Source organism: Elephas maximus, chromosome 7 (genome assembly GCF_024166365.1).
Source record: "Elephas maximus indicus isolate mEleMax1 chromosome 7, mEleMax1 primary haplotype, whole genome shotgun sequence".
Classification (NCBI taxonomy): domain Eukaryota; kingdom Metazoa; phylum Chordata; class Mammalia; order Proboscidea; family Elephantidae; genus Elephas; species Elephas maximus.
Window position 1 is genome coordinate 74,349,259 of NC_064825.1, and position 27,429 is coordinate 74,376,687.

General features: G+C 41.7%; 1 protein-coding gene across 6 annotated transcripts in view; it reads left to right on the plus strand.

Annotated features, from left to right (window-relative positions):
- The first annotated feature begins 13,227 nt into the window (after positions 1–13,227).
- ZDHHC13 (zinc finger DHHC-type palmitoyltransferase 13) overlaps positions 13,228–27,429 on the plus strand; it is a 41,743-nt gene continuing 27,541 nt past the window's right edge. For 5 of the 6 annotated variants that reach the window (XR_007518218.1, XR_007518219.1, XM_049890629.1 and 2 more), the window contains exons 1-5: positions 13,228–13,341; positions 19,985–20,130; positions 23,010–23,132; positions 24,366–24,443; positions 26,190–26,334. Coding sequence is in view for 4 of the 6 variants with exons in the window: in XM_049890629.1 (XP_049746586.1) it covers positions 13,315–13,341; positions 19,985–20,130; positions 23,010–23,132; positions 24,366–24,443; positions 26,190–26,334 (519 nt within the window). In the remaining 2 variants the exon portion in view is untranslated. The remainder of the gene's footprint in view (positions 13,342–19,984; positions 20,131–23,009; positions 23,133–24,365; positions 24,444–26,189; positions 26,335–27,429) is intronic. The other variant, XM_049890631.1, reaches the window with a different exon arrangement.

Sequence of the window (27,429 nt, forward strand, 5' to 3'; positions counted from 1 at the left end):
CTTAGCTCAGGGACCCTGGGTCCAAAAATGCACTATTCTTCTGGTTCTTATTTCTTGGTGATATAAGGTCCCTACGTCTCTGCTTGCTTCTGTCTTTTATATCTCAAAAGAGATTGACTTAAGACACAATCTAATCTTAGACTGAATCCTCCCTCATTAACATAACTGCCTCTAATCCCACCTCATTAACATCATAGAGGTAGGATTTACAACACATAGGAAAATCGCATCAGATAACAAAATGGTGGACAATCACACAATACTGGGAATCATGGCCTAGCCAAGTTGACATATTCTGGGGGACACGTTTAAAACCATGAGAGGCTGGAATAGATTGCAGAAATTATTTAACCCAGTGCCTGTCCCTCTCTCCTACCCCCCCATTTCATAGATGAGCAGCCTGAGGCTCAGAAACCATAAGTTTAGTAGTCTATAGTGAATAGGGATGTGGCAGAAACCTTACTGCTAGGCTTATGCCACTTCTTAATCAGTATATTGCCTCTCAAGATACCCCGACACACGCACTGCTTGTCTTGTCCATGCCAGTATGGGCCTCACCACTAGTCTTCCTTAGGTACTTGCTGAGCCAAGTTAATCTGTAATGAGAATTTATTGAGTGGAATTAAGAACCTGGCTGCTATATGCTTGGCTGAGTAAGAAAAAAAATAGCATTTAAGGTGTGCTTATCTGCTTTCTTATTTATTTATTTATTGCTTATATATTTTTAATTTTTTGTTTTGTTTTTTATCTGCTTTATTAGACCCTACTCCAGTAGCCCTTGGGAAACAAGGTTCAAGTTGAGTTGGGGCACCAGAACAGGCTGGGAATGAGCAGGACTTCAGTAGCCCTGTAGTTGAGCCAAATCTTCTCTGGCCTAACACCACCTCAAATCACTGCTGATGTTCTATACAGAAACCCTAAAGAAACCCCACTTGAGCTGAAACATAGTCCACTTTTATCATGACCCCAAATAACATCAAACTCCTCCATCCTAAGCAAATTGGGTTATCAATATTTGATCGACATGCTGATGTATACTTTGGCCTGTATACTACGGTTATAGTGGACAGTCTCTAGCCTGGCCCAGCATTGAACTCTCCAGCAAATGACCAAATAGTAAATGAAGAATGAGTAACATCTGCAATATTTATTTGCTGATTCATCTGTTAATTCAATATATCATTTCAAGAATTCTCCTTTCCCCTGACTTTTGTGTTTTCATGTGGAAGGAAATCGGAATAATGCTTCTGGCTTCTTCCTACCCTCCCTCTCCATTCCACCACCCCCAGTCCCAAAAGAGAGGACTAACTTTTCTATTTAGAGTTGGAAAACAAGCTTTACATACTTAGCTCAGCCACTTCTTCCCTTTGGGATCCGCCTGCCTGAGGGGAGTACCAATTCTGTTCCACTCCATAAACTCAGATGTTTGCAGGACCTCTAGGAGTTGTGATTGCGGTGAGTCTCTAGTAAGGGGTTATGATGATTAACTTTATGTGTCAACTTGGCTAAGCTATAATACTCAATTATTTAATCAAACACTAATCTAGGTGTTGCTGTGAAGGTATTTTGTAGATATGCTTACCATCTCCAGTTAGTTGGCTTTAAGTAAAGGAGATTACCCTCAATAATATGGTGGGCCTCATCTGATCAGTTGAAGGCTGGAAGAGCAAAAATTGAGGTTTTCCAGAGAAGAAGAAATTCTGCTTTAAGACTACAGTATCAACTCCTGCTGAGTTTCCAGCTAGTCCCATCTGGCCCAAGGTTTCAAACCTGCTAGCCCCTATAATTTTGTGAGCCAGTTCACTAAAATTGATCAATCTCTCTCTTTCTCTTCCTCTTCATATATGCATAAGTGTATATACACACACCCACACATACAGGGACATGAGAGTGTAAGTAGGAGGAACCGAGCTGAGTAGAACTATTGTCCTGGCTATGCTCTCTGGCATGCCCAGGAGGTAAAGTTCAAAGAAGGCACAGACTTTTGTAAGGTGATTAGTTAGGTTTTTAATGATCCTTCCAGCCCTGAGATATTATGACTACAAAATTACTCCTCACCTTCTGCCCATCCCATGTCCTGAGTTAAAATCTTTGCAAAGCTGACCCAAGATTCCAAGTCAACTTCAGATACTAAATCGATTAAAAAAATAATAAGTAAAAATGACACATTGGTTGACAAATAAAATCATGTGTTGATAATATGGGTACACTATAGGGAAGTTTTGCAAAATTTTATATATCTATAAGCATTTTAATCTGCCTCAGGATTTTCTAGGGTTTTTAGTTTCATGTTAGCCATTAAAAAAAAAAAAAGATTTTTATCCAATTAAGACTACTCTGCTTGTTTGAAAATATTTTTACTGATTTTAATATTCTGTCACCGACTCTAAGTGAATTGTCTGAGAAAAAAAAAAAGGACCTGCATAGGTCATGAGGCGAGGGGCTGACAAGGGGGCAGAGTGCCTGAGCTCTGGGAGGGTCTTGTCAGTACTTCCTTCTGCTTTGCTCATGGGTCCATTACCCCAGGCTCTATGCTAAGGTACTGATGTAGAGCTGTTTCCCTTCCTGAGGCAGGAGTCCTTCACTATAAGGAGAATCACCTATAGGTATACATAGATGTTTGGGGCTGGGATCAAACTAACTTAGCCTTGGAGCTCAGGACTCCCTATTTCTCCTCTATAGTATGAGGAACTAAACTAGTTGCCATTGAGTCAACCCCAACTCATGACGACCCACGTGTGTCAGAGTAGAACTGTGCTCCATAGAGTTTTCAATGGCTGATTTTTCAGAAGTAGATTGCCAGGCCTTTATTCTGAGGCACCTCTGGTTGGACTGGAATCTCCAAACTTTTGGTTAGTAGCTGAGTGATTAAACCATTTGCACCACACAGAGACTCCATATATATTTCCATGACACCATATCCCTAAGTGCTATTCAGGTATGCTAAGTCCAAAGTTCCATTTTGCAGGTGAAGAAACTAAGGCCCCCAGAGGTTCATTGTCTTGCCAAAGGCCATGAAGCTAGTAATTGACAGTGTAAAATCTTGAAAGCTGGACCTCTTGGCTCCTGGTCCAGTTCTCCATTCCCTGCTCCACATACACACCTCCTTCCACCCAGGCTGCTACTGTTAAACATTCCGTTGACAGAAGAGGAAGGCAGACCCCCTGCCTCAGGCTCTCTGTGGGTCTGTGACCCAGCTCTGATCACATCTGGGGGCCTGGCCTCTGGTGCCGTTTATTCAGGTCACTGCGGGACACTGTATCTTGATGTTCCTTTCTGATCTCCCCCATCCTGGGGATATCCCAGCCCTTGGAGTCCTTTTTGGCTGGATGGGGTGTGGCCTCCATGGCCTCAAGACATTTGAGTTCCTGATATGGCTGGTTTCAGCATCTGTGTCTTAGACTCTTCCATTGCTTCCCTCAGCTCCCCACAGCAAAGGTGACTGGTGGGCTGTTCTGCTCCTGAACCAATTCTTCTTGTTATTAGTTGCTGTCAGTCCTCCTATTCCTCTTTCTTCTTTCTTTGTCACTCTCCCTCTCCCTCCCTGCCCCACCTTTCTCTCACATACTAAAATCCCCTGAACACCTATTATTTATCCAAACAGTTCTAGGTCCTATGGGGAGTTGGATTGGGATTCCTGTGACCACACTTAGTTGGTCCTAGACAGAGTTTTAAAACAAGTGAACTTTGTCTTCTCTCATTTCCTGATGCTTTTGTTTCAGGAAGCCCTTCACTTCTGGCTGTCCAAAGTCCCTCATTTCTGCATCCTACCCTGGCCACTCCCTTCAGAAATTACTTCTAGCTTCTGTGTCCCAACTCCCAAGTCAAAACTGCTGTTTTTTTCAGGGCTGCTCAGAAGATGCACTGGGGTGAAATTAATTCTCCACCCTTACTTCCCTTTCCCACCATCCATCTGTCAGTTTGTTGTACTGTGATGGCTTGTATGTAGATATGATGCTGGAAACTATGTGTTATGGATTGAATTGTGTCCCCCCAAAATGTGTGTCAACTTAGCTAGGCCATGATTCATGTATTGTGTGATTGTCCACCATTTTGTGATAGGATGTGATTATCCTATGTGCTGTAAATCCTAACCTCTGTAATGTTAATGGGACAGGAATGAATCTACAGGATAAGGTTTTACCTTGAGTCAATCTCTTTTGAGACATAAGAGAATCGAGCAGAGAGAAGAGGGACCTCATCACCACCAAGCAACAGGAGCCAGGAGTGGAATGTGTTCTTTGGACCCAGGGCCCCTCTACTACTGAGAAGCTCCTAGACCAGGGGAATATTGATGACAAGGACCTTCCCCTAGAGTTGACAGAGGAGAAAGCCTTCCCCTGGAGCTGGCACCCTGAATTTGGACTTCTAGCCTCCTAAGCTGTGAGAGAATAAACTTCTGTTTATTAAAGTCATCCACTTGTGGTATTTCTGTTATACAGCAGCACTAAATAAATAAGACACTATTCTACTGGTCTTTCAAATACCAGCAAGGTCACCCATGGTGGACAGGTTTCAGCAGAGTTTCCAGACTAAGACAGACTAGGAAGAAAGGCCTGGTGATCTACTTCCCAAAATTAGTCAATGAAAATCTTGTAAATCACAGTAGAACATTGTCCAATATGGTGTTGGAAGATCAGCCTCTTAGGCTAGAAGGCACTCAAAATACACAGTGGCTGCAACAATGAACTCAAACATACTAAAGATTGTGTAGATGGCATAGGACCAGGTAACATAAGGTCACCATGAGTCGGAGCCAACTTGATGGCAACCAACAACAGCAACAGCTCGCCTAAAGACGTTTACTTGTAAAGGCAAAGGAACCTCCAATTCATTGAATTTCAGGTAGTATAGACCCGATCCCCTTCTCTGAGTTTTCCCCACTGACAGTCCTTGCCAAAGCACTTGATCATGGCAAATACAAGTTCCTCCACCACAGCTGACTGGGCAGGGTAGATAAGTGACAGGGCCATCTAGGCCACTGAATAGGCGGCAACTAGTCGGATTCTTTCCCTTAATGATCGGATTGAGTGAAGAGGCATGGGGATGGTGACAAGTGGCAGTGGGTACTGGGCCTGGAAAACCTTGTAGAGTCACAGCTGGAGTGAATACAAGGTGCAAGCAGAAGTCATGGGGAAGCAGGAATGTAAGTAAGCAGAGGGCTCCACTCTGCAAAGACGGGAACAGGGCACATGGCCAGAGGTACAGAAAGAAAAGCCGGTATGGCCTGAGAGAGAGAGACTGAGAGATAGAAAGAATAGTGAGAGTGACTGACTTGGTTCCTGAGGGTGTCCCAGTGGTCAACTCCAGTCCCATGAGCCCCACGCGGTTTCTCTGAGGTTTCTGTATCCTTCTAATAACACACTCCACCAAGCTTTATTTGCGTTGGCTTGATTAAGCTTCTGCTGCTTGAAACCAACAGTGGTGAGCAGATGGATAATGGAGAGTTTTGAAGCAAAGTAAAGTTGTTGAGATTTTGCAAGAGGTAGTAGGGAGCCACAGGAAGTCCAAGGGTGTGGCAGAATTTTTCTCTATCATTCTATGTAGAGCTCTGCCTCTCCAAGTGCCTGCTATCTCATCTAATGCCCTTGATTGCAATCCACATCTCCATAGATCACATTCATCAGGGACTCTGTGGCCTTTGGAAATGACCACGGTGCCTTCAGTTTGAGAAATCCAGATTTTACCATGTTTCATCATTTATCCAAAGCACTGTGTGGAATTATTTTACGTAGTAACCGAGATCCTAGTTAACCAATTCAGCCTCAGATGCTCTCTTTTTCTATATTCTTGAACTACTTGTACCGCAGACAGCCAACTTGGCTGGTTACCATGGACACCGCTCTCACTGTAAACAGAGACAGGCAGGCAACAGTTAACAACAGATTTAACCAATGCCTTGTCCTCTAGTGAGGAATCCTGGTGGTACAGTGGTTAAGTGTTTGGCTGCTAAACAAAAGGTTGGCAGTTCGGATCCACCATCTGCTCGTTGGAAACTCCATGTCCCACAGGGTTGCAATGGGTCGGAATTGACTCAATGGCAACAGGTTTGGTTTTGGTAGGTTTGTCCTCTAGTGAAGGCAGAGCTCAGGGAAAGCAGTTTTTTTCATCAACACGAGTAATTTAATGCATAGGGAAAGGTGATGGAAACAGAAGAACGATTACTCTTAGAAAATGTCACCTGTTGAAGTGAGGAATAAATTTTAGCCATTGGAACTTTAGTCATTATATTGGCTATAAAGCCACGAATATGCCAGAGCTGGGATCATGCTCAATGTTAAGGCTGAGTTTTCTCCAAGGGCTCAGTTTTTCTCAGCTGCTTCTGAACCTAGTAACAGCCAACATTTATAGAGCACTTACCGTGTCCACATTACATACATTAACTCACTTAATCCTTACAACTACTCTATGAAGTGGGTACTAAAATTAGTTCCATTTTAGACATAATTGCACAGAGGCTTACAGTGGTAAAGACTCTTACCAAGTTCACACAGTTAGAAACCAATGTCCTACCTTGAGTCCCCAAAGTAGGTGGGAATTGGAAAATAACTTTGAAGAAGTACCTGTATGAAATTTTGAAAGGTTCTAAACCTGGAGCTAGTCCCTGGATCCTGCACTTAATTTTTGATGATGATATTGACAAGGTCACAACAAGGAGACAACATTGCCCTTGTCCTTGAATGCTCTGAGCCTCACATCTTCCACATTCTCTAGCCCAATCCCCTTGGGCAAGTTGCTTAAACTCTGTGAGCCACAGTTCATAGTCTGTGAAGTAGGATGATAATCCTCCCCACTCTGCCAATTCACAGGAATGCTATGTGTCTCAGTCTAAGATAGCGGAAGCTTAAGTTTTTTTCAAACCATGTAGAGCGATAGATGTTCTTAGCTGCCATCAAGTCAGATTCATGGTGATTCTGTGTATGACGGAATCAGACTGTTATGATCCATAGGGCTTTCATTGGCTGATTTTCAGAAGTAGATCTGCAGGCCTTTCTTTCTAGTCCATCCTAGTCTGGAAGCTCCACCAAAGCTGTTTAGCATCATAGCAACATGCAAGCCCACACTGATGGACAAGGGGTGGCTGTACTTAAGGTACATTTGTCAAGAATTCTATCACTGAATCACCACTATCCTTGTGAGAGTCATTGATAGGGTTCTTTAACTCAAATCAACATTTTTAAGTACTTAGTCTGTGCTAGAAGCTGTGCTAGATGCCAGGGATATAAATAAAGATGAATAACAGATGGCTGTTTATTTATTCAACAACTGACTATTGAATACCCACCATGGCCCATGTACTGTGCTATATGGTGGGAATAATCTGTGAATGAGACAGGTGCACAGAACTCCTATGGTGTGCAGAAAGGTAGATGTTTCAACAAGTGAATGCAACAATGCTCCATGAATGCTATGATCAGGGACTATAGAATACTATTGGAACTCTTAACAGGGGGTCCTCACCTGGCCTAGATGTCAGGAAGGCCGTCCCCCAATTAAGTGCCTTCTAAGAGCACAGAGACTAGGGGTAGATGGGTATCTAAACCAGTAAACACAGTGCAGAGCTACCACAGCTGTTTATACAGAAGGTAGAGGTGAGAGCCTTGCCACACCTGTATCAGTGTCAAAGTAGCTTACTACCTAAGCCTGAATGTTGCTGTCACGATTTGTCACACATGCCGAAAATCTAACGTAGGAGTGGATATTTAAATATATGACGGTGAGCAGGTGACTAAGACTCAAAATAGCAACGAGCAAAGAAGAGTAGGAGCCTACCCTTTCGTCTTTCTCTGTTTCTTTTCTCTGTCACTCTCTCAGTCTTACACACACATACACACAAATCTGGTGACTCTGGCAAGTAAAATACACAATGCACAGCATAGACTTCTCGCCCAGCCCATAATAACTGTGCTTCTTAGAGTGTCACAATCAAATCTTGGTGATTTGTATGTAGAATGTCACTTTTTTTTTTTTTTAATTTTTATTAAGCTTCAAGTGAACATTTACCATTCCAATCAGTCTGTCACATGTAGGTTTACATACATCTTACTCCCTTCTCCCACTTGCTCTCCCCCTATTGAGTCAGCCCTTACAGTCTCTCGTTTCGTGCCAATTTTACCTTCTTCCCTCTCTCTCTATCTTGCCATCCCCCCTCCAGTCAAGAGTTGCCAACACACTCTCCTGTGTCCACCTGATTTAATTAGCTCACTCTTCATCAGTATCTCTCTCCCCCGCACTGACCAGTCCTTTTCATGCCTGATGATTTGTCTTCGGGGATGGTTCCTGTCCTGTGCCATCAGAAGTTCTGGGGAGCATTGTCTCTGGGATTCCTCTAGTCGCAATCATACCATTAGGTGTGGTCTTTTAATGAGAATTTGGGGTCTGCATCCCATTGGTCTCCTGCTCCCTCAGGAGTTGTCTGTTGTGTTCCCTGACAGGGCAGACATCGATTGTGGCCGGGCACCAACTAGTTCTTCTGGTCTCAGGATATTGTAGGTCTCTGGTTCAAGTGGCCCTTTCTGTCTCTTGGGTTCTTAGTTGTCGTGTGACCTTGGTGTTCTTCCTTTGCCTTTGCTCCTGGTGGGTTGAGACCAATTAATGTATTTTAGATGGCTGCTTGTTGGCATTTAGGACCCCAGGTGCCACAATTCAAAGTGGGATGCAGAGTGTTTTCATAATAGAATGTCACTTTTTAATGGTGAAGCTTTTCTGTGGGTAGAAGAGATTGAGCAAGACTTCTAAGCAATCCCCATCCTGACCTCCACAGCCGAGCCCTGAGAATCCGTGAGGCTGGTTATGGTTAGAAAGCCGAGGCTGCCTGGGGGCTGGTAAAATAGTCAGAAAGGGGGTCAGAGAGTTATTCTAGTCTTATCTTTGCTACCAACTTGCAGGATGATCTAGGACAAGTGACTTTCCCTCCCTGGGCCTCAGTTCCTCAGTTTATAAAGAGGGAATCAGGAAAGCTCTTTGGAGATAGTTTTATGAATTTGTAAAGAAGACTCTTTGCCCTACCTTACTTCCCCCGCTTTAGGCTAAATTGTGTCCCTGTGTTATGTTCTTGTAGTGTTCTGTACATTTCTTTCTTAACATTTATTATTGACTCTTATCTATTCATCTAGCTCAGTATTTGCTTCCTGCTACAAGACTTGAACTCCAGAAAAACAGAGATTATTTTGTTCCCACTGTATACGTATGTTTTAGCCCTGCTTGGGGTCCCTGGATGGTGTTAATGGGCTGCTGACAGAAATGCTGGTGGTTAGAACCCACTCAGAGGTGCCTTGGAAGAAAGGCATGGTGATCCACTTCTGAAAAATCATCCATAAAAACCCAGTGAAGCACAGTTCTGTTCTAACACATGTGGAGTCGCTGTCAACTTGGCTGCAACTGGTTTGGGTTTTGGGTTTTTGGGCGCATGTTAGGAGCTCAATAAACTTTTTTTTGCCTGAAAGCCTGAAAGTCAGCAAGCACTATTCCCCACACAAGTCCCTCTGGCTTGGCACCACGGAGTACCATGATTTCGTAGCTGGTGTTTGTGAGCAGCTCTGTACTGACAGATGCATGGGGTTTTTTGTTTTGTCTTGTTTTTGACATTCCAAAGGGTCATTTTGGTGCCATCACTGACCTGATTACAATCACAAGTCTCTGTTTCAAAAACACTGGCCTGTTCAATGTTCATGAACCTGAGCGCAGATGATGAGATCCTGGGGATGGTCTGCCAGTAAGGTGATTCTGGGATCCCGTACTTCCAGCGGTGTGGAAGAAGTGAGACCAGAATCAAAAGGTCAGTCGGAACAAAGTCAATCATCATTCATATCGTGACAGTGGGGATTAGTAAACCCTAAAGCAGACTTTTTTTTTTTAAACCAAGAATTGTTAAATATTGTGAAATCACTTCTTAGAATAATTTATAGAGTTGAACTACCTTTGATTTCCTCACGTAAACCATTATGTCAGCTGTACTCATTCATTTGTTTATTTAGGCCCTACCTTGTGCCAGAGGTCCCTAAGTGGTGCAAACGGTTTGCACTTGACTGCTAACCTAAAGTTTGGTGGTTCAAACCTACCTACTAGTACCATGGAAGAAAAAGCCTGGAGATATGCTTCCATTAAGATTGTAGCCAAGAAAACTCTACGGAGCAGTTCTTCGAGTCAGAATCGATTCCATGGCAACTAAGCACAAAATAACAACCATGTGGCAGACTTTGTGCAAAGTATAATGGGGAACGCAACAAGGAATGTGCACAAAGAGCCAAGTAGAGGAGGAGCATCTGAGAGCTACAGAGGTAATTATTTGTGAGCCTGTTTGATGAAAGTCTGTCTCTTTCTGCTAGCAGTAAGCCCCTGAGGTCAGGGAAGCCAGGGAACAGGTCTCTGTGTCTTGTTCAATATTGAATCCCTAGTGTTGGACAGCGCCTTGCACATAGTAGGAACTCAATACGTACTTGCAAAACAAGAAAAATAGTGTCACCTAAAAGTGATTAAAAAAAAAAAGTACTATGAGGCATCAGAGAGGTGAAGGTTAATCTCAGCTAGAGAAACATTATCTGAGAGAGACCCTAGAGGTTAGTGCTTCCAGCCTCCACTTTCACCCTGATTTTCCAAACAGGAAACTCACAGAGGAGAGAAGTGACATGCCCAAGGTTATACAGTAAATGATGGCAAAGCTAGGACTAGACACCAGGTCTGCTGAATCTTATCCTAGGCCTTTCTATGATACCACCCAACTGGGCCATTCAGTGCTCGCCCCAAACGCCTACTCCTGATGATGGTGATGACAATGGTGATGATTAATAGCCAACCCATGTACAGCACTTATCATGAGCCAGGCACTCAACCAGGTAATTTACATACATTAACTCATTTAATTCTCTTGACAGTCCTGTGAAGTAAGCACTACTATTATCCCCATTTTATAGAGGACGAAACTGAAGCACGAAGAGATTGAGCAATTCACCCAAGAGCACACAGATTATAAGTGGTGGAGCTGGGATTCCAGCCCAGGTGGCTTGCTTCAGGAGATGCTCCTACCCATCATGCTATTCTCCTGTGGTATGTTTACAAACAAAAGGCATTTCATAGGTGAGAGGTAATGATAGCACTTAGAGGTGCTGCTGGGTTTGCTTTCATATTAGCATTAGTAATGGATATGCTTATCCCAATATGAAGTAGTTCATTGGAGGTAAAAAAACAAATGAGCAGAGGGGGGCCAGAAACCTGGCTAAGAAATGGAAGATTTATTGGCTCCAGAATCTTCCAACGTGTTAGGATATCAATGTAAGAGCATTGAAATAGCACATTTCAAGTCTCTGTCACTTAAAGTCTTTCTCCGTCAAGTACAACATCATCTTCTAATTCAGTTCTTAAAAGTGATAAAACCAAACCACTCCAACCAAAGCACTTTGTAGTAAGAGGTCTGGGTTCAAGTCACTACTTACTTAGGGTTTACGAAAGCAATCTGAATCTCAATTTCTTCTTCTGGGTGATGGGGAAAATAATACCTATTTTACAGATCAGACATAATGTATACAAAACACTGTCATAGGTGTCAACATACAGTAAGTGATCAATGAATTGAGCTCTTATTAGTCAAGCAAAATGACCACACCCAAAAGCTCCCTCCTTTGTGAAGCTTTGTCCGATGTCTCAGCCTGTCACAATTAATTGCTCTCTCCTCTGACTCTCACAGGAAGTTGCTTGTACTTCTATTTGTCACTTAATTTGTCCTTCTTTGTATCACAGAAGTTGATGACACAATTTTCCCTCCACCCATCCACTCAATAGCAATCTTAGTGAGCATTTATGGGCAGGAATACTATAATGATAATAATAAATTTATTTACAATTTCATTGTATTAAGGTAATATTTTTGATGGGAAAAAGCAGCACTCATTTCCAGACACATTTTTTAAAAATACACTATTATTTTTATAGGGTAAGGGAAGCCCATAAGGAGCCCTGGTGGCCCAGTGGTTAAGCACAGGGCTGCTAACTGAGAGGTCAGTGACTCAAACTCATCAGCTCCTTCCGTAAAGATGCACAGCCTTGGAAACCATGTGGGGCAGTTTTACTCTGTCCTATAGTCACTATGAGTCAGAATCGAGTCCACGGCAATGGGTTTTTTTTTTTTTTTTTTTTTTAAGGGGAGCCATAATGTTTTCTGTTCGTTTTCAAAGCAGCTTAATCCAGTTGAGCTCGGCAACAGTCACATAAAGGAACAATTGGTGATGTAGTGGTTAAGAGCTCCTCTGCTAACCAAAAGTTCGGCTGTTGGAACCCACCAGCCTCTCCTTGGAAACCCTAGGGGGAAGTTCTACTCCGCCCCATAGGGTCAATATCGACTTGATGGCAATGGTTTTTTTTTTTTTTTTTTTTTTTTTTTTTTTTAGTGTTAAGTGCTGGGACAGAAAAACCCCAAGATTTTCTGAGAGCTGAGGTAGGAGAGTCCTGCTGCCCCAGCGATGCTCCCCAAGGGCAGAAACCAAGGCTTATCCTAGATTCATAGACTTTCTAGCTGGACAGGGCCTTAGACAGTTCCTTCAGTGTAACCCACGAAAGAGAGTGAGGGTAAAAGTGCGGGGCAGGGGACTGTTGCCAGATCCCCCTCTAGCCTGAGTAGTGGGACTTTATATATATAAATTTTGTTTGAGGAAACAGAGCTCTAGATGGTGAAGATGTTTTGCCCAAGATCATGGAAGTGGAGTGTGGTAAATGTTTTAATAGCTAACGTTTATTGATCTGTTATTATATGTCATTTTTGGCTGAGGGACTTTATATGCTTTTTTTTCATTTAATCTTCCTGACAACTCTGGGAGGTAGGTACCGTTATTTTCCCCATTTCACAGAGTCAGGCTCTGAAGTAAAGGGAGAAATTTTCACAAGGTCATCTTGTAAGCAGCGAAGTCCAGATTTGCTCTCAATAGATGTTGGTTGACGTTGGAATAACAACCTGATCGTATACTTGTGCGGGGGCAGGAGGGGACATACGCGGTGTCCCAGATGGACACCTGGGAAGGGGCTGCACAATCTTGGGTGAGGCTCGGGGAGAGTCCGGAGGGCAGGCTGGAGGCGGGGCTTCAGGCTCGCTGCTCCCTATTGCCGTCCCCGGCAGCGCGAAAGTCCCGCCCTCAACCAAGGAGAGGGCGGGGATTGGCCTTCCCGAGGTTGATGGACCGCGTAGGGCACCAGCGGGAGCCGTGGTGGCGGAGGCGGGGCCGCGAGCAGGAAGTGGGAGTAGAGGCGGCCCGAGGCGGGCTGGTGAACCGGCCGCAGCCGCCACTTTGCAGAGTCGCCGCTGCTGTGGTGTGGGCACCTGGGGAGATGGAGGGGCCGGGACTGGCCTCGCAGGTGAGTGCGGAAGGGCGCGGCCTGTCCTGAAGGCCCAGAGAGAGGCGGTGGATGTGGGGAGAGGGAGGACGTGGGGGTGAGGCAGCTCCGAGAGGGGCCCATGGGGAAGCGGGGACCTGGGCACGGGAGGCGGGAACCTGGAAACATCGAGAAAGATACTGAGAATTCTCTCTGAGGCGACTGGGAAGAAAAGACAAAGATAGACAGGGGTGAAGGCCCCAGCCAGCGCCTCCAGCCTCCTTCCCCCAGCCAGGGCGCCCCCTGGGGACGGTACCCCCTGTGCCCGGCAGGGACCGCTGTGGGCCTGGGAGGAGGGAAGGTGGTCGTCACTGGGAGAGGTGTCAGGTGACACACCTGAGTCTTGACCTTGGCCTGGAGGCTGAGCCATTCTCTAGATTCCTGTTTGTGGCAGAGGCGCCCTGCCCAGCCCTGTTTTAGTGCGAGTTCCCACATCCTTACTCCTTCAAAGAGTCGAGGCTGGGTGTTTAGGCTCGAGAGAAAAACAAAAATAAAACAAACCGGTTGCGGTCCGGTCGATTCCGACTCATAGCGACCCTATAGGACAGAGTATAACTGCCCCATAGGGTTTCCAAGGCTGTAAATCTTTACCGAAGCAGACTGTCACATCTTTCTCCCGCAGAGTGGCAGGTGGGTCAGAACCGCCGGCCTTTCAGTTAGCAACCAAGAGCTTAACCGCTGTGTCACCAGGGCTCCTTACACTAGAGGAAGCGGGGTGGGGGGGGGTGGGGGGTGGGGTGTGAAAAGGCAGGAGCTCTTTGCAAAACCCCAAAGGACTTTTCTCTGGAGGAGGTATTCATGCATAGAAGCCTCCTATGCAGTTCCAGAGGGCAGAAGTGGGCCAGTGGGGCAGTTACAGGAGGTAGATGTAAGCCCCAAGGAAGTAAGACTTTTGTCTTTTTTGCTCAGGCCCTTTCCCAATGCCTAGAATACTGACTGGCATATGGAGGGCGTTCACTCGATATTTATTGAATAAATGAAGAATTTCCAGGTTCAGCCAAAATTTAATGAGTGCTTAGCACATAGCAGATGCTTTTATGTGCATTATTTTGTTCCATAATTGAAGTTGCCTTAAGAAGAAGATACTGTCTCCATTTACAGACGAGAAAACCGGAGCTGTCTCCGTTTAGTGTGAGCTGCTTTGTTAGGTGGTAAATTTTTTGTTCCTAACAGGATTCAGGAAACCCTGGTGGCGTAGTGGTTAAGTGCTATAGCTGTTAACCAGGAGGTTGGCAGTTCGAATCCCCCAGGTGCTCCTTGGAAACTGTACAGGGCAGTTCTACGTTGTCCTATAGGGTTGCTGTGAGTCAGAATTAACTCGACTGCGGTGAGTTTGGTGTTTTTTTTTTTTTTTTTTTAAATGGGATTCAAGCAGTGTTTGAGATGATTGGATTTGTAGGCCTCTAAAATAGTTTTACCAATCCTCAGTGTCTGTTCCTCTTGTTCCCTCCTCTTCCTTCCTTTCCTTTCCATTAACTTCCTTTCCTTCTTGCTTACAGTCTGGTGTAGGTTTAAATGAGGAACAAGATGTATGGGAAAGTGTGAAGGTGTTTTTATTAGATGTTCTTGCATTTTGGAGGAAAAAAACGGTATGCAGGTTGACTGGATTTTTACGAATGCATGTAGAATCTTCACATGAAAGCTGTGCCTCATTGTTTTTCTCAGAGAGCCTGTAGGAGAAGTTGGTAGGAGGAGTAATTACCATGTCTTAATTACTGCCACTCATTTGCAAGAGGCTTCAAGTGCTTAAAATTCACTCCCTCTTGCAGAAGGGAAGACAACCCGTCCCGATTCTATCACAGACTGAGAGTGAGTGATGTGGAGGTTGACATTAGTAGGGCAAGGGTGGGGAGGACACGTAGGGAGACAATTGTTAATAATAACTGCTATTGTTAATTTTTTCAATAATAATGTGAAGACCTTCTGCATTGTTGAGCTTCACTCTGACCCTGTGAGCTAGGAGAGGTTATTATTCTAATTTTAAAGATCAGAAAACTGAGGTGCAAAAAATTGGAGTCACTTGCTAAGTCAAATAGGGACTAAGTAACAGCCAGAACCTCATTCATTCAACGGATGTGTTTTGAGTGTTTCCTAGGTGTTAGTCACTGCTCTAGGCACTGGAAATAAGTCAATGAACAAAACAGACAAAAATTCCTGTTCTCTTTGAATTTGGTTCTTCTGATTCCAAGTCCAGTGCTGCTGTTTGGCTTTTGTCAGAAATTGCCTTTACTCGCTGGCGCCTGATTTCCTCTCTGACCTCATTTTTTATTACTTTCTTGTACCCTCAGTCAACACGAGCTGCCCTGGCCAGAGGGCGTTGGTACTTGCTATCCTATCTGCCTGGAATGCTCTTTCCTGATATACCCACAGGGCTTATTTCCCACCTTGATAAGGTCTTCACACCATGTCACCTCTGTGATGCTTGCCCTGTCATCACTATTACCAGCAACGCTCCCTAACCTCCTTCCTTCCTTGTATTTCTCCTTAGCACTTAATGTCATTTAACAATACCTATTTATTTTATATATTGTCTCTTTCCCCTCCACTGAATGTAGGTGCTGTGAAGGCAGTGATTTTTATCTGTTATGTTCAAGGCTGTATGTCTAGCTTCTAGAACAATGCCTAGCATAGATGGGTACTCTGCAAATACTTGTTGAATGAATGAACTTGTAAACTTAACCCTGGCACGTGCGTTAATGTCATGAGAAATTTTAATTTCTATCTAAGAGATCTCTTTATTGTTGTTATTATTATTTGATAATCTGACAGGATAGTGACCCAGAGTTTGAGTCTAGTCTTCTAGACCTAGTTTTCTCTTAAATTAGTGCACGCTGAACTTCAATAATGTTTATTTGCTATTTGGAAAAATGACTTGATTCATGATATCACTGTGCAAGAAATATTACATGACCCTTTATAAGTTCAAGATGTTCCAGTTGTCTGTTGCTGTATAACAAACCACCCCAAAACTTAGTGGTGTAAAACAGCAGTTGTTATGCTCGTGGACTCTGTGGGTCAGGAATTTGGACAGGGCATAGCAAGGGATGGTTTGTTCCTGCTCCACCATGTCTGGAGCTGGAAAGACTCTTATTTTGGGGGTGACTCGACAGCCGGAGCTGATATCATCTAGAGGGGTCTTTACTCACATGTCTGGCGTATTGATGCTGACTTTCAGTGGGGTCACCTCCATGTGGCCTGGGCTTCTGCACAGCATGGTGGCTGGGTTCCACGAGTGAAGATCTCAAGAGACAGGAAGAGGAAGCTGCCAGTTTCTAAGGCCTGGGCTTGCCAACTGACGCAGCATCACTTCTGTGGTGTTCCGTTGCTAAAGCAGCCCCAGAGCACAGATTCAAGAGGAAGGAACATGGACCCTTGCCTCTTGATGGAAGAAGCATCCAAGAATTTTGGGGCTATGTTGTAAAACCACCACAGATATAATCGTTTATCTCTAATTTAATTTTCATAATATCTTGTTCTGCTCCTGCAGCCCACCTCCCCAGGAGTAGGGTAATCAGCTAGATACATGTCTCTTTCTTTGTACCTATTTTTTTGGCCTATGTATCTTAATTAAAAAAAAAAAAATTTACCATTTTATCTTGAGGCTGTTGTAGACTGGAATCCTGGAAGAACCAGACAAGTTAAAATGGGGCAGAATCAGAATTCTTGGAGTTGGAATGCTCTTTGGTAAATTGCACAGTTCAGAGATCTTTACACTGGTACTCAGGATAACCTTCAGGGGGTCAGTGAACACCTTGACATTATATGTGGAATTTAATTGTGTGTACACATACATATTTCTCTGAGTAGAGCCCACCTTTGCTTTGATAACATTTTCAAAAGGGGCCATGACCTTAGGAAGGTTAAGAACCATTGATCTAGTCGAACTTTTCAGATGAAATTGAGACTCAGAGATATTAAGCTGTTTTTCAAAGGTCCCCAGCCAGTTAGGGGCAGAGGCCAGGTCTTGGAGCTCCTGTTGCAGTGCACTTTTCACTGCTACTCAGGGCTTGACTGTGGCCTTGTTTCTCTGATTGTTTGCTGTCTCCTGGAGTCTACCCATTTTTCAGTCTAAGGCCTAAGGAGCAGTCTGTATTTTACTATATGCCAAGGATGGATAAGAGAGTATCTACCTAACTAGGATATAAGTTCTTTGAAAACCAGGGACCTTGTCTGTTGTGTTCACTGCCATATCTCTGTGTCAGGAACAGTGCCTGGCACGTAGTAGGGATTCAGTAAAGATTCGATGAATGAATGAATGAGTGAGTGAGTGGATTGTGGCAGGAATCATGTCTTATTCATTTTTTATCCCCAGTGCCTAGGACTGTGATTGGTGCATAGTAGTTGCTGTTTACATTTCCTGAGATTAATAAAAACTCTCAGGAGGTTGCTGGCATCATAAGAATTTGCTCGGTCTGTTCTGTTACCTTAACATTGTAGGTAGCTATGTAGCAGTTACATGTTCACATGCATAGAGGGCGTTTATTTATGGGGTGATGTCTTTACCAGTGAACAAGTTAATAATGATTATTAGTAATATCTCCTCTTAGGATCATGCAACATGGAATTGGAAGGAACTTTGTATAGCTATATTGATCTGCTCCTTTCATTTTACAGTGATAGAACTGAAGCCAAAAATAGGTTAGACGATTAACCACCATCTTTCAGCCAACAGGAACCTGAGACATTGTCCTTGTTCTCAAGTAGTTTACATTCCAGTGTAGTCAGAATGAAACAACTAGAGAATACTTTAAAAATATGTGGTGTTTTTAATAACTAGGGAGTAATTTCTAAGAAGGATGGAAACTGTGCTTTAATCTTTGTGATGGGAACGTATGATTATTGTCCTTAAAGATCTTTATGTGATTGTCTCCAGTCAAAGTTAACCTCCCCTGAAGCAAATCAGCTACTTTCTTACCTGTTGTGGTTAAATTTTGGGAGGGAGCCATACCTAGAATAAAGGAGAGAATTTAGAACTATGGTTTCCAAGCTTTTTTGATCATGCACTCCTACCAGAAAAACAGTTTTGAGCTTGCACTCCCTATATGTGTAGAGTAAAACCCCACCATAAGGTGAAAGTAGGATTCAAGGTTTTCGTTTTTTTTAAATGTCATGCACGGGCAGTCCCCAGGTTACGAATGAGATCCGTTCCTAAGTCTGTCTTTAAGTCGAATTTGTAGGTAAGGCGGAACAGATACATTACAGTTCTTATTTAAAGTCAGTTAGTCATATGTTTGTCTTAGTATATAGTATAGCATAGAAAGCATATAAAACACTTAAGAAACACTTCCAAATACACTAAAGCATCTTAAACATAATAATAGAGTACATAATGATAATAAAATAATAAAGTAACTACAGATGGTAATGTACCGAAGAGAGAATATGTGACAGTCCATTTTAAGTATGAGTTGTCCGTAAGTCTGACGTTCTTAACCTGGGGACTTACTGTATTATGAAGTTAATGCAGTGACAGAATGGAGCCTGTTCTGCAAGCTAGCTGATAGTTCAGGGCCCCAGCTTTATAATCCAAACAGTCTTGGTACTGACTGTGGTGTGGTGCCACTCATTGGCAGTTGCTCACTCTAAACTTGAGCATTGATGGGATGATTCTGTGTCATATGATTGGCTGGGACTTCCAGGACAGTGGTAGCAGTCCCAGGGATCTCTTGGTTAGTTGTCATCTGTTTCTTTAATGGAATCAGGAGAGATCAGGCTGGGAGAGTACAGGAGAAGCAGGGACTCAATCTCAAGACTGCGAGGGAGAGTGGGGACGTGTAAGAGGCGACCTGTCTTATTTCTCTGCCTCTCCTTTTCCTGACCCTCCTGCTTCAGAGAAAATAAAATTTTCAGCTCCCCTCTGTCTGCCCATGGAGACTGGGGGCAGGAGCCAATTGACAAATTCGTATTATCATGGGCATGTTAAGATCTGACAATGTATTTCTAAATTGTATTAATAGCTCAGTATAAACTTGATGGCAAGGCTTTAAATTAAAGATCATGCATATAAATCTATTACAAATTAGCCTTTTTGATAATTTTGAATTTTTTAGAGGGGGCCAACTTTTTGTCAGATTGGATTAGATTGTCTTTGTTTACTTCATGTCACCGTTGAAGAGGGCCTGCTAAGAAAAGTGTGCACTCTTGTCATTTTCTCGTTTGCTTGTGGTTATTTTACTTTGCCATATTCCATTGGCTGTGATCAAGTTACAGGTTCTGCTCACACTGAAGGAAAAGGGATTATACAAGAGTGTGATTCATTGGGAGGAGGGGAAGGGATTTCTTAGGGTGTGCCTGCCACAATTTCCCCAAAGCAGGGGCCTGGCAACCTTCCTACCATGCGAATAGCTGTAACACTCCACCCACTACAAATAACAAAGTCCATTTGTGATCCTTTTCTGCTGATCACCATTTGTTTTATGATAAAATATGTAATTTAGAGTTTTCTAATATTAAGCATCTTTTCTAATGAACAGATTTAAGATAAAGAGAATATTCCCTCTAAGACTCCAAAAAATTTCTGATTCAGTACTATAATTATTATTGATAGAAGCAAATACTTCATCATGTAATTGAATATGGTGTTAATTCTGTTTCTGTGCTTTGTCAAATTACTCCTACTCTCCAGTGCAGGAATCACAGCCATGGACCCCCCCCTCCAGGATTTGGTCGACATAGCATCTGTGCACATGAGAACAAAGAACTTGAGAAGGCGAAAGAAACTGTTCCTCTTGTAGAGGACTCTAGTAACTGTGACATTGTAAAAGCTACCCAGTAAGTTTTCCAGATGCTTTGTTTATCCTGTGTTCTGTTGGATTGTAACATTGAATGTGTAGTTTACGACACTCCACGCGCATACCTTCTTCCCTTCTTGCTGGTAGGTAGTTCATTAACACCAGCGCTAATACCAGTTAGTCATACCAGCATCTGAGCACTTAGAACAGTGTTGTTTACGTACCACACCCTCTCTTTATGTTGTGAGCAACTTCTTTAGCAAAAGTGTGCCTTTTTCCTCTTTGTTGTCCAGTGCTTTCACAGAGTCTCTATCTTATACAGTGAAACCTGTGAGAGCTGGAACTCAACAGGACTGCCGTGGTTTTCCAGGTCTCGCAAGTTTTCTGCCTTTGACAGGGTGCAGTCAACCACTTTTGTATCGCTTGTTTTGGTGGAAAATATTTGCGTTTTCTTTCTCTGATAGGTTTCTGCCTTACGCAGGTTCTGGCTTTCGCAGATTTTACCGTACTAGGTGCCCAGTAAACGATGAGTGAGTGAGTGATTAAAAATGACACTAAAGTTAACTTCTGAATTGAAACGCGTATCTCAGTCTTTTAAAATATACTGTAATGTAAATATTTAGATACTTTTAGTAAGTATTCAGTTATTGAGTACTTTCTGTGTGCCTGTTGTGCTGGGTGCAGGAGAAGAAAGGCAGTAAAGTAGAAATGTGTTCTCTGACCACTTGAAACATATAGTGGGTTGTTTTCCTTGTGCTGAAGATGGAATGACAGGTTGAGAGCTTTCTCTAAACAAGATCTCCTTATGTGGATATCTGCACTATTTCCAGCATTTTCACCATCATGGATTTCACTGGCTATTAACATCCACCCTACCTCTAATAAGAGATTAGAAATATTTTGGAGCATTTTGTCTATCAGACTACATTAACTAGTAATTTATTTTCTATTATTAGTAATCAAATCTATGTCTGCCAATCAGTGCTTCTAATTGGCATGAAAGAAAGTACTATTACCTCAGTCACTTGAAATAATTTCCATCAAAAGGAGGATGTTTGGTGGTTAATTAGCCTGTTTGGCCTTAACATAGCCTAACGTCTGACTTATGTTAATTATAAAAAATACTGATAATTTCAGGATTCTAATCACTAATTTATATGAACTCTGGAAGCACAGGGAGCCACTGGTTTAGGTGAATATGATTTTATATTGTGTGTATTTTTAATTGATAGGAGGATTAGTGTATTCTTAAGGTAGATATTTGCTTTAATTAGCATAGAAACATTTAAATGTTTCTCTGTTATCAGTAAAGCTCTATCATGATAAATGTGAGAAATTGGGCTATATTTAAGGGGAGCCTGAGTAACCTCACATTTTATAGCTCTCCTAAAATTTCCTTCATGTCTTGAACCTTCTCAAGTGGTTATTAGGAGGTCTTTAGTTTTATTGGGGAAGGACAAAAGAGAACTAGGACTTTGTGTGTGTGTGTGTGTGTGTGTGTGTGTGTGTGTGTGTGAACTCCTATTATATTTTCAACTAAAGGGAGTGTTTCTTTTCCAGTCAAATGTTAAAGTTGATGTTTAAAAATGAAGAGCATATTTACGTCGTGATTAACAATTTATTCTCATTCATATTTGTACTTAGCGTTGTCAAACAGCTGTCTCTGCCGTAAAGACATAGACATGCCAAAAAGACCCACACACGTGCATGTGCAGATTTTTTTGTCCAGGCAGGCATTATTCTAATTAACAGAGACAGTCCTACCGTTTGGTCTGGTTTTGACCCTTGAGGCTTATTGAGACTTTCAGATATCTCTAAATAGAATAAGTTTCAAAGAAAGTGCTCAGTGGTCTGTTGGAGCTTAATGGCTTCTGTTGAAAAGAAATACTTCTAATTTAAATTGCTAAATTAAAAAAATTACCGTAGCATTACAAAGCAGCTTTTCTCTCCTCCTCTCTCACGTAGTTACCCAGTAACGACAGCGCTGCCTCTTAACTATCTCTCAAGTCTATCCTTCCTTTTCCATTCCTGTTGCCTCTAACTTAGGTTCTCGTTGCCTCTTGCCTGTATTTATTACAGTGACGTCTAATCTGGCCTCTCAGTCTCTAGCCTCACCCTGCTCTAATCATCGTCCATACTGCCACTAATCTTATATTCTTAAAACCCAAAATCTGAGTACTTCCCTTTTAAAACCCTTGAGTGGTTTCCCACTGAATTATAAAGTCTCAGCTTCATAGCTGACGTGGAAGTCCTTTGCAGCTCCAGCCTCATCCCTGGCCATTCTGCCTTCTTTGCTTTGTGCTTCAGCAGTGCTAGATTGCTTCTGTTCCTCTCAACAGCTGTGCACTTTCACACCTCTGGGTTTTGTTCATCCTGTTCTTCTGCCTGAAGTTTGTTTCATTCCTTTCATCAGTCTAAGCAACCCAGCTTGTATATCATGTTTCTTCTCCTCCAGGAGGGCCTAATCATTTCTTCCTCTGCTGTACCTATACCACACCCGTACTTCATTGTTGAATCCATCCAAGTTTGCTTTTATTCTCTGTCCCTTACTGTGAGGTTATTGGATGGGTGTGGTTTGATTCAGGAATAATATCGTAGTCAGGAGTTGGCACCATGCATTTTTGGCGCATAGTAGGGGATCGGATGAAACTTGTTGAAGGAGAGCAAATGTGAGTGTTGAAGTTTATTTAAGAAAATCAAATTTCACTCCAAATGGATTAATCTGATCGATAAGCGAACCAGGTTTACTTGTGCTGTTTGGCTTTATTTGTCCTCTTTGTGCACGTCTTTGTTAATATATTTCTGTGTTAGCTGAGAGACAGATTGGATAAAGTAAAGACATGATAAGAGGAAGAAATTTGGATATTTGAAATTATTTTAAATGGTATCGGTAATGCCTTTTTTTCTTCCTTATTTGAGATACGGGATTTTCGAACGATGTAAAGAATTGGTGGAAGCCGGATATGATGTCAGGCAACCAGACAAAGAAAATGTGTCGCTTCTTCATTGGGCTGCTATTAACAACAGACTGGATCTTGTAAAGTAAGATGCTGTATATGTGTGTAAAAGATATAAAGTGTGTATGTCTAATTCTAGACCTCTCCTTCACTTGTCTTTTTCTTCAGGTGCACGTATGAGTCTTGAGTCATCTCTAGTTCCCTTTTGGGAGTGAACAGCAGAAACCTTCTGCTGCACACATCTGTTCATCATGTAAAAGAGCCTTAGTCTGGAAGTGAAACTGAACACTTTTAAAAAAGGAAAAGCAAAACATTGTAAGCTTTCTCAGAACAGAAACTTTCATCTAGTGTAGAAGAAACTTTGAAGGATTTTACATTGTAAGGTCAGGAGGAATAGATGGGCAGGAGAATTTCACAACTTTTTTTTTAAACTAAATGCAGAATACAGTTGCAAATGGACATGAATTCTATCAAATACTTCCTCTTCGTAAAGCACTACTGCCTATCCATTGATAGCTTTTGTTTCTTCTTTTTATACCATAGCATGTAACACGTACATGTGTCTGTAAATGTGAATATATTTTACATTATGTATATTCAAAATCCTTGAGGTTTGAAAAAATGAAAATTTTACTTAAGTTTAAAATATGCTAACACGTTGCACTCACAGGCAGAGTCCTTGTGGGAATAACTGATGTATTGTTTAGATAATAGGCTATATAAAATACAACTTTGAGATAGACTAGTTCCTATTAACCACAGAAGAAAATCAGTCACATTCTCTTGTAGGTTCACCATATACAGTGTATCACAACTATGCCATAAAAATAGAGACCAAAATACTCAAAATGCTTATCGTTTCTGGAAGGATTTTAAATTTAATTTTTACTACTTACTTTCAGACTTCTCTCACACATAGTAATTCTAATTTTATACCTGTCAAGTGACATAATTTCACCCATCTCCTGCCAAGCTAAGCAGTAGAATATCTGTAATCCTAAACCTTTTGAATATAAGCTCTTTAAAGAGTGTTGTGGTATTTAGAATATGTAGAGTAGTTATATGTTTGGTATGTAAGTTATAATTGATTGCTAATTATAGCAGGAGTAATTACTTACATGCTAAGAATGTTTCACCAGACATTTATTTGATATTCTGTGAATCTTCCTGACTTCTATAGTTCTAGGTGTTTTGAACATGTTAATACTATAATTTCTGTTTTCCAACACATTTATTACTAAGAAAAAATAATGTTTTCTTTCTCAATGTGAATTTATTAGTTTGAAATCTTATTTTCATTTGTGTCTGCTTTTAACAGGTTTTATATTTCAAAAGGTGCTGTTGTAGATCAGTTGGGAGGAGATTTAAACTCAACTCCTCTTCACTGGGCCATCAGGTAAGGTTTCTTTCAACATTGAAATTGCTGTTCGAAATCGTAAAGAATAGGTTCATTTTCTGAATGTCACAAATCAGTGTTTTCTAAAAGAATTTTCTGTGACGATGGAAATATCCTATTCTTCACTGGCCATACAGTAGCCTCTAGCCACCTGTGAAATGTGGCTGCTGTACCTGAGGAATTTAGTTTTTAATTTTATTTCATTTTAATTAATTTAAATTTAAACAGCCAATGCAGATACTGGCCACCATTTCAGACAGCACATTTATAGACAATTTGAAAGACTTTCTTTTTTTTTCCTCCCCTTCATTTAAAAAAATTACAATTTTAAAGAGCCTCCAGAGATGATGTCTTTTGTATTTAATCAAGGGCTCTATTATGATTATCAAACTCAGGTATCTGTATTGTGCTTTCTTTTTTATAATCAGGATAAGTATTTTTTATATTTGGTCTCATGAATAAAAGCAGTAGTTCAGTGAACTATAGATTCAGTCAGTTCGGTCTTAGAACAGATGAAAACTTGAAAACTTTATAGCTGTCATTTTATTTCAAAGAAGTGGATTCCCTTTCAAAGTAAATGTAAAGTTTATCTCTTTTAGGGTTAAATGTGTTTTCAAAGCTGTTACAGGATAAATAATTTTTTAGTAGGTCAGTTTACTAGAACATTTATATTGTTCAGTCTCTACCCTCTATTTTCTGGTGTGTATTGGCCATCTGAAGCTAAAGTCAATAAGTGACTATTTTTACCTTAAAAATTTTTATTTTATTTTAATTCCACTCTGTGTGGTTGGTGGGGTTGACGTGAACCTGAGACTGGAGTGAATAAGCGTTCATTTAAGACAAGGAGTTGAATCTTTTTTCCATAGCTAAGAATTTTTAAGAATCTAGAGTTAACTCATCACCTTTAAGCTATTGAGGTACGAAGCTTTAACATGGTAAAAATGATAGGGAAGTTGAACTGTATCCAAGTATAAACATATATATAGTTTCTAAGAATAATATTATCAGTGGGAACAGTGCTAGTTCAGTGGTTGAATTCTCACCTCCCATGCGGGAGACCCAGGTTTGATTCTTGGCTCGTGTACCTCATGCGCAGTACCACGCGTCTGTCACTGGAGACTTGGATGTTGCCATGGTGCTGTACGGGTTTCAGTGGAGCTTCCAGACTAAGACAGACTAGGAAGAAAGCCCTGGCAATCCGCTTCTGAAAATCAGCCAATGAAAACCCTATGGATTTGATATACGTCTGAAAATCAGCCAGTGAAAGCCCTGTGGAGCACAACAGTCTGATCTGCAGCCAATCACAGAGATGGCGCAGGACCAGGGCAGCGTTTCTTTCCATTGCACATGGGGTTGCCATGTGTTGGGGCCGGCTTGATGGTAGCTAACAACATACCTGCAGTCTATGAAAGTTATTCTTCTGCGTATCTGGCTCATCATAATTTTGTGTTTTAAACGTAGCCACAGTGAAGCCTCAGTGGTTTTAAAGTTTTCATAGTTAGCATTAGTTGCATACAATTATTATTTTACACATGATTATCAGGTTTATCACCTGTACTCAAGAAGGACTGTCCAGATAGTTCTAAGTTTGAAGCATCTAAGTAAAAAACATTTGTAAGTTCTCTTAGGAAATGCTCTACCCAAAATCCCTCATATCTTAGTGATGCCAGCTTCTCCCTGAAATTTTTTTTTTTCTTTTTCTGCATGCTACAAAATACAGTGTAATTTTTTGTCTTTTGTATACAGACAAGGGCATTTACCTATGGTCATATTATTGCTACAACATGGTGCAGACCCCACTCTCATCGATGGAGAGGGATTCAGCAGCATCCATCTGGCAGTATTATTTCAACACATGCCTATTATAGCGTATCTCATCTCAAAGGGACAGGTATGTTTTAAAATGTGTCTTATACACCAGCTTTTGTAAATATGAGGAATTTGGGTAGATTATCATTCATAGTCTGCTTCCATTTTTAAGGTGGAAGTTACAGATACCCAGGTACCCATATATTACCTTCAGTAAGTCTAGTTATTGAATACTGCTTTTTCAGCTTTATCAGGGCCGTAAAAGACAGGTCATTCAGCTCAGTAACATGTAACTAGATGTTTCTGAGACTTGTAAGCCTGTAATAGTTTTCCATATGAGCCCAGCAATTTGTAGAGCTTTTCAAAAAGCATGCCTTCAAAGCCTGTATTTTTCTTGTGGTTGAATGTAGAAATGGTAGTCAGATCACTAAATTAACTCATCATTCGTTTTCATTATTTGAACCCAAATGGGAGGCCAGTTTGAATATATGGTTTTTACTATTCTCTAAAGTAATTCCATGAAAAATGGCTCTGGTTAAGAGGCATCCATTTATGGCATAGGTTAAATTACAGGTTATCAGCTGTGGGAGTTTCACTGTCGGCTATACTTGCCTGAGATACACTTTCTGGTAACAGAGTAGTTTACATATCAGCAGACTCTTGTAACAGGCAGGGAAGCATGTTTGTACAAACGCTGTTGGACTGATTGTGCTCCCTTTAAATAAGCACTGTCTCTCAGACTTTGCCAGTTGAAGTAGAATAATTATAACCTCTTGAGTCTTGTTTTGAAAAGATGTGTGAGGAGGAGCCCTTTCTGCTTCTCTTGGACTCCTTTCCAAGTCATATTCCTTCAAGGCCCAAAGAATCTTCCTTTTGGCTTGGTTGGAACCATTATAACATACCTCAAACCTGGACCTACTTCATTAAAAGAAGCACATCCTGATGGAGATAGGATTTCCCTTATTTCTCTACTCCAAAAAGTAGAAAAGAATTTTTCATGTTTAATTATTTGAAACCAGGGCTTTGAACCAGTTATTTTCAGTTTGACCCCCTGCTGAGAATTTGTATTTCCACCCCCAGGTATACTGAATCAGAATCTACATTTTAACAAGATCTCTGACATTTCTGCCCCAGATACACTGAACTTGAACCTATGTGTTAACAAAATCCCTGGAAA